The sequence below is a fragment of the Armigeres subalbatus genome, chromosome 2, assembly GCF_024139115.2.
Source record: "Armigeres subalbatus isolate Guangzhou_Male chromosome 2, GZ_Asu_2, whole genome shotgun sequence".
NCBI lineage: Eukaryota > Metazoa > Arthropoda > Insecta > Diptera > Culicidae > Armigeres > Armigeres subalbatus.
In genome coordinates this window covers 410,297,217-410,308,754 of record NC_085140.1, presented here as the reverse complement: position 1 = coordinate 410,308,754, position 11,538 = coordinate 410,297,217, and the positions used below count along the sequence as shown (strand labels likewise).

General features: G+C 36.2%; 2 protein-coding genes across 3 annotated transcripts; both read left to right on the top strand.

Annotated features, from left to right (window-relative positions):
* LOC134217646 (uncharacterized) lies at positions 1 to 1,174 on the top strand. The gene is made up of 2 exons (XM_062696449.1): positions 1 to 117; positions 747 to 1,174. Exons 1-2 carry the CDS (start codon positions 64 to 66, stop codon positions 1,137 to 1,139), a joined length of 447 nt encoding a protein of 148 aa, XP_062552433.1. The 5' UTR covers positions 1 to 63; the 3' UTR covers positions 1,140 to 1,174.
* A 1,010-nt stretch (positions 1,175 to 2,184) lies between these two features.
* LOC134217644 (37 kDa salivary gland allergen Aed a 2-like) lies at positions 2,185 to 3,686 on the top strand. 2 transcript variants are annotated; one of them, XM_062696448.1, is made up of 4 exons: positions 2,185 to 2,493; positions 2,822 to 3,043; positions 3,107 to 3,292; positions 3,391 to 3,686. In XM_062696448.1, exons 1-4 carry the CDS (start codon positions 2,221 to 2,223, stop codon positions 3,640 to 3,642), a joined length of 933 nt encoding a protein of 310 aa, XP_062552432.1. In that variant the 5' UTR covers positions 2,185 to 2,220; the 3' UTR covers positions 3,643 to 3,686. The 2 variants fall into 2 exon arrangements, with proteins under 2 accessions (XP_062552432.1, XP_062552431.1); XM_062696447.1 differs by having other exon boundaries at positions 3,346 to 3,686.
* Positions 3,687 to 11,538: the final 7,852 nt, after the last annotated feature.

Genomic DNA, 11,538 nt, shown 5'->3' with positions numbered 1-11,538 from the left:
CCTACGACACATCATTGAAAGCTCAACTGTTGAACGTTTGATATCGCACACGAATCAGGAAAAATGATATTTCATCGTATCGTCTGGATAATTTTCTTCTCGCTGATTCTATATATGGTATGTAACGTCGCAATTTTTTACTCAACATTGAACGATGTTATTCCTATGCTATTTGTTATAGGTCTAGATAAAGCCTGTCCACGTTAAATTTCGGACACTGAGACAATGTCCAATTGATTTGTAGCCATTTCATCACTTTGATAAGAATGAAAATATGCTCAAAGAAGCACATAAAGCGGAGAGATTCAGCTGTCATGTAAATTAATCTTCTCAGTGGTTTGTGAAAATTTAAAAAAATAGCATTGGATGATGGGTGTCCGAAATTTAACGTGGACAGGCTTTATGAGTTAAAACTTGTCTGTCTACGGATCTGACTCACCATAAATATTTTGGCCTTAACTTGACAAATGTTTCCAGTGTATTGTACTTCATCTGGTTAGGCTCAAGTAGACTGCATGAATAAAATGAATCCAATATAAAGATAGTTTCAAATAAAATCACAAAAATAATAAACAAACCAAATTTCTTACCATTGCTTTGTTTTTGATGGGATGGAAATAGGAGCTATGAGATGAAGTAGCGAACCGTTCCCCTATAAACTCGCTTTAACATCCAAAATGGATGAAAAATCCTAAACATATTCTCAATCGTTTGAAGAAATTTTTATGTTTTAATCAACGTTACAGTGCAACGGAATGTCCCACTTCCAGGATTGCGCCAACAAACTACTAAGCAACGATAAAACGCTGCAGTGCAAAGTGAGCAAACTGGAGGTCGATGGTAATGCGCCAAAAGTTACAGAATACATGAACTGTGCTTTTGATGGTTCTGGGTGGACCCGAAATGGGGGCAAACATTTGGATGCCTCAAAGGTAGCAACCGATATGATTCCTTACGGTTTTAACATTGTAAATGAAGTGGGCGAAGTAACCAAGGAATGTGAAATTGAGTTCGGAGCGGATATCAGTGCGATTGATTACCTGTCCTGTTTGCTCATCGATGAAAGAACGAAAAAGGGATTCCGAATGATGCTAATGTTTAAGGAAGCAGAGTTTTTTAAACAAAATCTTTGTAAATAGATAAATAAATAGAGCATCAATACATATTCGAAATAAGGCCGTTACAAATATTTAATTTACTTTTTTCATACTGGTCTCCGAAAGGTCAAGGGGGGGGGATAATAAAAAACAAATATGAAAATGAAAAAAAATCAAAAACAAAACTCCTCGGATTTGTTAAAGAATGTTTTGAAAATCCTCAAAATTATCCGAATTTCATTTTTTTGCCCCTCAAAATATAATTTTTTTGGCAAAAAAATCCGAGGGGGGAGACAAAATAAATTTTAAATATTTGTATCGGCCTAAGTACAATTTTGATAATTATTTTATCTCCCTCTATCTCTCAACATTAAACTTACCTCTAGCATTGTATTGAAAAGAAAAAAAATGTAGAAAAACGAAATAAGTTATTTGCAAACGAATCAAACTCGGGTTTAATCATCAGGTTTATACTTGACCATCAACAAATAGCCGGGACCTACGACTTTACGTTCCAACCGAAGGAAAGCATGATCGAACATTTTTCGTCTTGTAACATGCCAACGACGCTGATTTTGATTCAACCCAGGTCTACCGGGACCACTCAAGCCCCAGAACAGTCAAATAAGCGTAGCTGACAAGATTCAAATACAGCACGACGATGCAATCAAAAACCGATATCTATGGAAAGTGGGTCAGCTACACATTATGAAAAAGCCAAGGCGAAGCGGACCTAGAAACTCGTGGTGACAAAGGCTTAACAAAGAAATAAAGGATGTTGATAGGAATCTGAGAGGGCTGAAGCAAGCAGCCGCCCAGGAAGGAAATCTATTACAGGGCAGAGATGAGTGAGATAGACTCAAATGCTCTGGATTTAAATCATTTATGATCTTACTATCTACATGTTAGACCTAGTGAATAAATAAGGGAGTTCAAGTTCCTCAAGCGATGTTCTAATAGTCTCGTATTGCAGTTAGCTTATCATCAATAAAATTGACATGGTAAATAATATCCATTCGTCTAGCTCATCAACATTACTAAAGGCATACTGTTCAAAGCAGATAAAAGACAGATCGTAGCAGATATTCCATACACTTGTTCTTATATTTCCACAACTGATCACATGGCATCTTGTCGTATCGTTCTTGTAGCAATGCTACAGCTTTGCCTCACTGCAACAGTGTCGTTAGGATGGGAAGCGCTCGATCCGGAGCAGGTGCTGTTTGGATTTTCAAGATGCGGTGAGGAATTCACGCCAAATGATGAGAACCGTGAAGTTCGCATCAAGAATTGGGCAAAATGGACATTGGAGCCTTTAGATAATTGGACCATGTGCTACGTGCGGTGCTGTTTACAGCGGTTGGAGTTATTCAACGTGGATTCGGGATTGTTCGCGGTAAGTTGTTAGAACAGTGATGCTCAGTACTTGATGTTGATATCACTCCGTACGAAATAATCAAAGCAAAATAAATGTGCGGCCCGTGAACCACACTGTAAATTTACTTTGATCAAGCCGTGCTGAGTGATTTTAACACCAATATCTGTAATAATACTCTCAGCTAATACATAGTTTTGTCCAAGTACTAACTTGTATGATAAATGCTCGTTTTCATTGTCTGAGGAGCAAATTAAAGAAAAAAAAGCCCAAAACCCGAGCATCACTGTGTTAGAACATTCAATTTATGTTATGATCGAAAAGTTTATACATATTTCATTAATATTAGACCGAAAGGCTGACTGTTCAATATCAGAAATATAAACAATATAATGGAGTGGACGTTGATGAAGTGCAAGAATTTGCAAACGCCTTGAAAAACCTCCCACGTTTGACTGATTGTAAATCTGTTTTCACAACATTATTCGTCAAACTCCTCAAATACGTACCAATTATTGTTAAACTGTACCACGGAAGTCCAACAATAAACAAAGCAATATATGAAGATTTGGTAACGTAACAAAATAATAAAAATATTAAATCTTCATAATACAATGCTGAGTTTCACTTACAGGGAAATAACATTCGTCAAAAGAAGCAGCCATATACCGAGTTTTGTGAGAAAAAGTTTGCACCAAACGCACAACAAGCTATTTGTGAATTCCGAAAATCAGGAACAACTAAGAATGACGCTTACAAGAATGTTTTGGACTGCATCTTCAAAGGATTCCGCTATTTTGACAAAAACGGCAAAATTGACGTAAGTATTATATGAGTCAACTGAAAGTCTGAATCTCTTATTGCAATTTTTAGCCGAAAGAAATTATTCGTGACTTTCATGAAATAAACGAAAACCAGATGGACGGCCAAGTGGAAGAAGCAATCTCTAACTGTCAATTGCGTGGAACTACCAATGCGTATGATTTCTACGAATGTCTAAGAACAAACGACCGCCTGGGGAATAAATTTCGGCTGGCATTCCTGTACAGAGAAGTTCGCTCAGCAGATTATGATTACGCGTTTCAGATACCTGGACCGCCGGTTTATGACGCAAACAGCGTGAGACAGATGGTGGACCTCATAAATGAAAACCAATGTCCAAAAAGGTAACCATGAAAAAATATAAATGAGACGCGAAATAATAAAGAAATATATTTTCAATGTAGTTTAACAACAGAGTTTCTTCCTATCAATTTCTTTAAGGGTAACTATTGAAATTATTGCCCTTGAATGTGATGATATGTAATGGTTTAGAAAACTACTGCACCCAATAAGCGACTGTTAAATTTTCTAAGAGTTCTGTAAAAAAACCAACCTGTATAAGAACTGGGCAGATGCCAATTTGTTAGATTCTTATACAAAATATTTAAGCTCGCAAATAAATATTGTAAGAAAATCACGCAAAATTTTCAGGTTTCATACAATACTTGTATAAGAATCTAGCATTTTCGCATGTGCCCAGTTCTTATACAGGTTTTGGTAAGTTCATAAACAGGGAAAGGGGGGGGGGGGTGTTTGTGTGATAAGAGTGCGAGTTTAAGCATGAGTATGATAATTAACGTTAGCCATAATTTAAATTCTTCATCCTTTAGTTTATTCATAAATTGGCATAAACCCATTTGATATAAGGTCCTTTGACATAATTGCGTATGAACAGCTTAAAAGGTGATGATCATTTGGCATAACGGACGTTAGACATAATTTTTGTGTGTTAAATAAAATAGTTTTTTGAACGAGTGATGCTGGAATAAAGCCGCAATGGTGAAACTAACTTCGGTTGGTAATACTACTAAAAATACATAATTTTTCCGTAGAAAGTATGTATAAGCTGGGTATAAGTTAAAGATAATTGTTATCCCTCCATCGGAATTATGGTTCACCCAGTGAAAAACAATAATTAATATTATGACGATGGCTTTCTCAGTCTAATTTAATTGTCCCTTGAAAAACGTCCAATACATGGGACCGAAACGTCGGGCTATGTCAAACTTAATCTTAATCAAATTAGACTGAGAAAACCAACGTAAAAATATCCATTCTTAGAGTCGCAATCTTCTACAGCAATAATTAATGTATTTCCTTCTGGATGGTGGATGCAATTTCTTCTTCAGAAATTTACTCGCTCTTATTGCTTGCAATAAGACAATAATAGATATGATTCCCTACCTAAAAGTAGACGTTTTCCCAGAATAAGACAACGGTGGGTTTGACCCATTCTTAAAAAATATGCGTTTGCCCAAAAAAAGGCATCGGTGGATGTGATTCATTCTTCAGAAATAGGCGTTTGTCCGGAATAGGCAGTTTGATCCCTACCAGAGCAGGAGCGACGTCCTCGATAACCGAAAATGGTATGAACTACCCTCGCATAAGAATTAAAATATAAAAGAATGAACTACTGAGAATTCGACTGTATATTTTTAATATGTGATGAAGACACCATACCCGTGTCGAAATGTCGGACAAATATACATCTTGTTTCAATCTTCAAGACTGCGTAGCCGTTCTTAAAATCGAAATACAAAACAGTAATACCATAAATTACTATGCAAAATACTTTAGGCATAACATGCTTTCAATACCAAACGAATAATAATTTGTGATGCGTCATAATAAAAGGGTATGTTATGCCTGAAGTATAGCGCATATTAGTTTTTGGCATTATTTTTTTGTGTATTACCTCTTATGCACGGCAAGTTCATAATAGAGTATGGTATTAATGACAAAATGAGATATCAGGGAAGATCCATTAATTACGTAACGCAAAAATTGGCGAATTTCAACCCCCCTCCCCCCTATGTTACTTTTTCTGTATGAAGCATCTGAAAATGTTTTATGTGTCGTCACACTCCCTCTAAGCGTTACGTAATTTATGGATTTTCCCTTATTGAGTTAATTTCTTCTGCTCGAGTTCTTTAAAAATCAATCGATGTTTTGAAAAGTCCAGTCTGCCTTCTTTTATTCAAATGACGAAGTATCAAAAACAATACACAATTACCCTGTAGATCAGTTAGTTTATCATTTTCCGATTGTAAAAAAAAATGAAAATCAAACTGGCAATTCCGAGTAAGGTATAAGTAGTTCAGATGGAAACTATATTGTCTTATCGCCTGGAACTGTGTCTTCGTGACAATTATTTTTTAATCACTATTGCTGCCGCTGACTACTTCCCAACACATTTCACTGCATTTAGGTTTATTTATGTGTTTGGGGGCATCCAGACAAAATTTTTGGATTTTAAAATCTCGAGATTTATTTAAATTTCGAAATACCCGGATTTTGCGGAACAAACATAACACAATGAATCCGCAAAAGAATTGTGAAAGTTATCACGAAGCAGTTGTCAGTACATATGCGCTAACATAGCTGATTTTTTTGTCCCCATTGTGATTTGTATTGATGTTCTGCGTTATCGGCTGATTCTGCTATACAACAGGATAAAATAAAACAGCGTCTTATTCTGCTACGTTGCTTGATTCTTATGCTCCACATAGTTTTACGATGATTAGTAGCTGGTAATGCGCAACAGTACAAAAAACGACTGTTTCTGGATTGCCGTACCTTGATTAGTGTATCTTCTGGAGATACGTTTTGCCTTTCTCGTATACAAAGTATACGTAAAGGCTATAGGATCACTCTAAAACCGAACTTTTGATAAAAGGCTCGGAGACCCATAGTGTTATATACCAATCGATTCAGCTTGACGATTTGAGGTGATGTCTGTATGTGTGGGTACAAAAATGTGAGACATACTTAGCATTATTCGATTTGCTCGCAACAAGTTGCAGTCGACGCGGATTGCGGTCTAGTTGTTTCCTATTGAAAATTGGCCCAATCGGTGCGTTCCAAAGTTATTGAAAAAACATTGTTTTTCTGCCGTTGGGAAAAAAATTCAGAAACGAAAAAAAAAATTACCAATTAAGTAATGCATTCAAATAACCGCAAATGCATATGAATTGATGGAAAAAGTAAAATCTATCCCCCTAAAGTGCTATTTCGACCTCTCTTATGTGTTTTTCTTATTTTTTTAATGCGCGAGAAAGGCACCACCAATTTGGATTGATCTAGGTTTTTCTGTTTGTTTTTTATCCTGTCACTTCCTGTTTTTGTCCAGAAGCCGTTGAAGCTAATTTCTTGTTCTAGTCCTGTATGTTATGTCCAATATATTCTGATACAAACTTAGACTTCGATTATTTCACATCATTAATTCGGTTTCATTGATGCTTGTTATTATTGAAAGTTGATATTATATGAATAAATAATAATATGTTATGTAGAATAAAGTAATATCCCGATTTTGTACCCCTCTGGTGAATTGTGGTGTAATAAAATATGTAAAAATGTTTATTTTCAATTTTTGAATTCATTTTACAATTATGAATGAGTTATGCTTTGGAAAGGTAAAATGCGTTAACGATACCCGTTACTTCTAGTCGAAAATGCTTACAAAGTTCTTCACAGGTACTCAGAAGTCACTGATAATAAACCACAGGCGGTAAAAGTTCAAATCATTGTTGTTTGTGGTATTATTTACAAAAATAAAAAGAAGAATAAAAATTTTCAACTTTTTTTGTGACAGGATCGGGTCGAAAACGTGATAAATCCGGCACGTAATAAAATCGGGTCGAAATTTTGGGGACAAAATTTAGACAAAATTAGGGAGTGACAAAATCGGGTCAACAATGTACTATTGCTTTTAATCTTTTTAACCAGCTCCAAACATTTTCCAAACCAGTCGCAAGCGGCACGCACGAAGAACCCCAGCTTCGAACTGAGTAGACACTTAATTGGGTGATTTATTGTTAACGCTTTGTGCAGGTTAGGGGTCGTTCAAAAATGACAACACAGCTTTTAGGGGGCAGAGGGTCTAAGATTTTGTTACAGTACATATACTAGGAATACAAAAAAGTGTGACAAAGGGGAAAAGAGGGGGAGGGGTCTGGGATTCTCAAAGAGTGGAACACCGACCAAGTAATGAGCTTGCAGCGTGCCATTTTTCAACTTTGCTGAATATAATATTAACGGGGTAGGTTGCTGCCTATCTAGGGACACGGCAGGTATTTCCGTCCATCGTCATAGGAGCTAAAACCAACGAAAGCAACGTACATTTGCTAGAACTCCACTATAGCAGAACGTTTCTCCTGAGCTTACGATTTGATGTTATGAGTTTTACGTATGAGTTTTACAAAAAAGCGTCTCTTTTATTGGTTTTCGAGACTATGACGAACAGACGAAAATACCTGCCGTGTCCCTATTTATAGAAATGATTCATAAGCGATTTGAAATATGTCCCTTGTGATTGTGTATGAAACATTTCAATAATCAGATACGCTCCAACCTACGACGTTAAGTGAATTTCCCTTATGTGAGAGAAAATCTCGCTTACTTTTTTAACTAAGTAACCTTTTTTAACTAAGTAACCTTCAAAAGCTTTCATAGGCGTAATTGTAATTTATTAATCATACGGTACCCTGTCGGTTACACCTTATATCAGTTCAAAGAACTTTAGGTAGTAGAATATCATTTTTTTCATGATTTTAATTCATGTGAAAAATGTTACTTTGGTCCTTTTGAAAAGTTAAGCGAGATTAATATTCTCTAAAATGTCAATTGATATGTGAATAATAGTTGACATTCTCGGTGAATATTTTCTCTTACATCTAATATAGAATAATATTATGTTAAGGTCACTCCTGACAGAATCCAAGTTTCAAAGTGCTCGCGTTTTCGGGGACACACCACTCGATACGGAAGCAACGCACAACTGTCATTTTTATTTTTCCACGCATGCTGCGACTCAGCAAAGCTAAATCAACAAAAATGACAGTTGTCCGCCGCCTCCGTATTTTTCCTACAAAAAAAAATTTCTTCTAAAAATTTCGTCTCTTGGGGGGGTTTTATGTCCAAACCCCCCCCCATGGCTACGCCACTGGCCTGGTTCGTCGAGTTGATTGTATATAAGACTATGGGTCTCCGATCTTCCTAAAAAAGGGTGAATTTGTAAGGAAATGATATCCTTTTGTTACAAGTTTTTGTGTGAGAAAGGAAAAATTATTTCTTCATACCTGACAAACTGCTGACGTCAAAAGTTTGCTATCACATTTCTGAAACACAAACTGAAATACATATCTTTGTGCATTTTAGAAAGTTGCAGAGGATTCCTCTAGCAATTTTCTGGGCTTGAGCTAGCTCCATATCATAAATACAATAAAAATCCTTTAATTCCTATATTTTTATATACTTAGGGTAACGGTACCAATAGTGGAGGTATTAGTAGATCCACAAATGAAAATATTTTTTAAAAATTGATAATTATTGAAAATTTACAGCTTCATTATCTTAGTCAATAGAGAAACTAATAAATTTACTAACAAAAATGAGATAGATGTCATTTAACATCAACAATTACTAAATATTGCTTGCACCACTATGGGTACACTGTTCCTTTAGTGGCGGTAAAAAATAATTTTGGTTCCGATAGTGGTGCTATCCATTGGTTTCTTATGAGACTCGCCACTATTGGTACAGTTGCACCACTATAGGTGCAAGGGAGTCAATTTTGTTAAGGAAAATCATTGTTTTCAATAGTTTTTCAAGTGAAATCTTAGGATAAGTTGCATTTAACAGGATATTTGTAGCAAGACGCATCAACTGAAACCATCGTAAAGTGTATAAATATGATAAATCTCATTAAAACCCCACTACCTCCACTATTGGTGCTACCTCCACTAAGGGTACGGTTACCCTACTGGTATAAAGCTTTAAAGATTCGGGAGCACACATTCCACGAAGAATTTCTTTGAAAGTGGCACAAATGCTGGGATATTGCCTTATCGCCAATGGTAAACAGGAACGCGGCGATTTGTCACATACTGCTTTTTCTGGTACTATAACTCTATGTCTGTCTGAACCTTATAGACTCGGAAACTACTAAACCGATCGACGTGAAAATTTGTATGCAATTGTTTTTGGGGACGGGGAAGGTTCTTAAGATGGTTTTAGACCCCTCCCCCTTTGGAAAGGGGGGCTCCCATACAAATGAAAGAGACATTTCTTAATAACTCGAGAAATAATCATAGAATGAATCAATTTTAGGCGAAGCGAAGTTCGTCGGGTCTGCTAGTAGATTAATAAATCTTAGTGATTATTTTCCCATTTTCAAAGACATTTTAATGGTTTTTGTGTTTTATTCAAGACTAAATAACCATTAATCCATAACACACAAATTCACCTACTTTTGAAACTTGTTGTAAAACTTTTGTATTGAATTCACATGAAAAGTTTTTCTGATTTTCGAATCCTTAAACTACTTTCGAACGTCTGGACATCACCCGTTCGTTGAGAGAATATCGTGGAAATTGACTTTATCTTGATATGACGACTAACTATAGCCAAAACTGGTACACCTACTCTATTACATTCATTTATATACATCACAGTCAAACCAATATTTTTTTTAATCTCGCGTTTTTCTTCCTTCTTCAATGAAGAGCTCTTTTAAAATAAACGATGATTTTCCAACAACTTTAGTAGATAATGTCAAATTGGTCCAATTTTAAAAGGCATCCAATAAAACCGAATTCTTCGTCGAATGCAACTTGTTGCGTGTAAATCGGTGAACGCTTAGTTCCAAAAAGTGCATATCCAATGGTTAGACATGCGACATGCCCAAAAACAAAAAATAATAATACTTATTACTTCAATAAATTACGGCTAAATAATTCTAAAACATTGCATAAAAAAGTCATTGAAATAAGTTTGTAGATATGTTTTTTAATAACTGCATTGATATTGAACGATTTGTCAATAAAAGAAGAGTGCCCATAACCGAATTAAGGTGCGCTTTTGCAATTTGATGAAAAAAAAATTCTTGGCAACCGTCATTGAACTTCAAAATGGATTGAATTTACCGTATGAATACGCATTAGAACTAACCTTTCAATTAAATCATTTCAATTTACACGAGATGAACCAGCCTAGGGCCGAAAATCTCGTAAATAAAGATAATTCAATTCAATCATTGCAATTTATGATACTTCGAAAAAGGTCAATCAAAACTTCCAAACAAAATCAAAACAAGGTGCCAAAATACTACAAGGTGCTACAAATTTTTTATTCACGCTGATCTAAAACCTTCTTTTGAAATGAATTAACTATTACATTGTTTTTAACTATTGAATTGTTTTGTTCTAGATGAAAAGAATATTACAGCACATCTACTCATAATAACGCAAAATTGAATAAATCATTTTAGATTGCAGGCAATTGCAGGAGTATAAATTAACAAACACGCTTCGACTCAGATATGAAATCGATACCATTGTTTAATACCCAGACGGTGTCAAACCGACAACCCACATACGACCTGGCGCCAGTTTCCATGGATTAGCTTCCGATTCCCCACCATCAGAGCAGCAATGACTGTCGCGACATCAACCGATCGTCGGACCGACTCGAGTTGAGGCAGCATCACATCGGCTCTGTAACCTTAAACCCGAAAAAGCGCCATCCAGCATGACACGCGGCGGCAGCCTTCGCCAGCTGGAAGCAGAAAAGCTGCTAAACCGCAAACGCTAAATCAAATTAAACTCCATGCATCGATCCCTTGCAGGAAGATCGTGGCATGGCAGCCAAACCAATGTAAGTGTAGAATAGAACAATAAAGAAGTTAACGTCTTATACGTCGTCTGTCGTCGACTAGAGTGCAGAGGGGACCACAACAAACCATTCGCACCGCTGCTGAACCGCCAAGAAGTGCACTTTGACAAAATGCACCGTGTGTGTCACCCGCAATCCGGGATCAGATTTTTCACCTCATCCTCCGTCTACTACACTCCTCGTTCGACGTATACATCATAAAGAATAGTTTTATGTTCTCGCTTTTTGGACGGAATCTAGGATGACAGAATCGGCTTCCAGTTAGTTTCCACTATCGGAAGGAGAGCCATTTTTTTCTACGAGCGCAACACTATGGTAGAAAAAATGTTATTCCGCAATTGAAAATTGAAA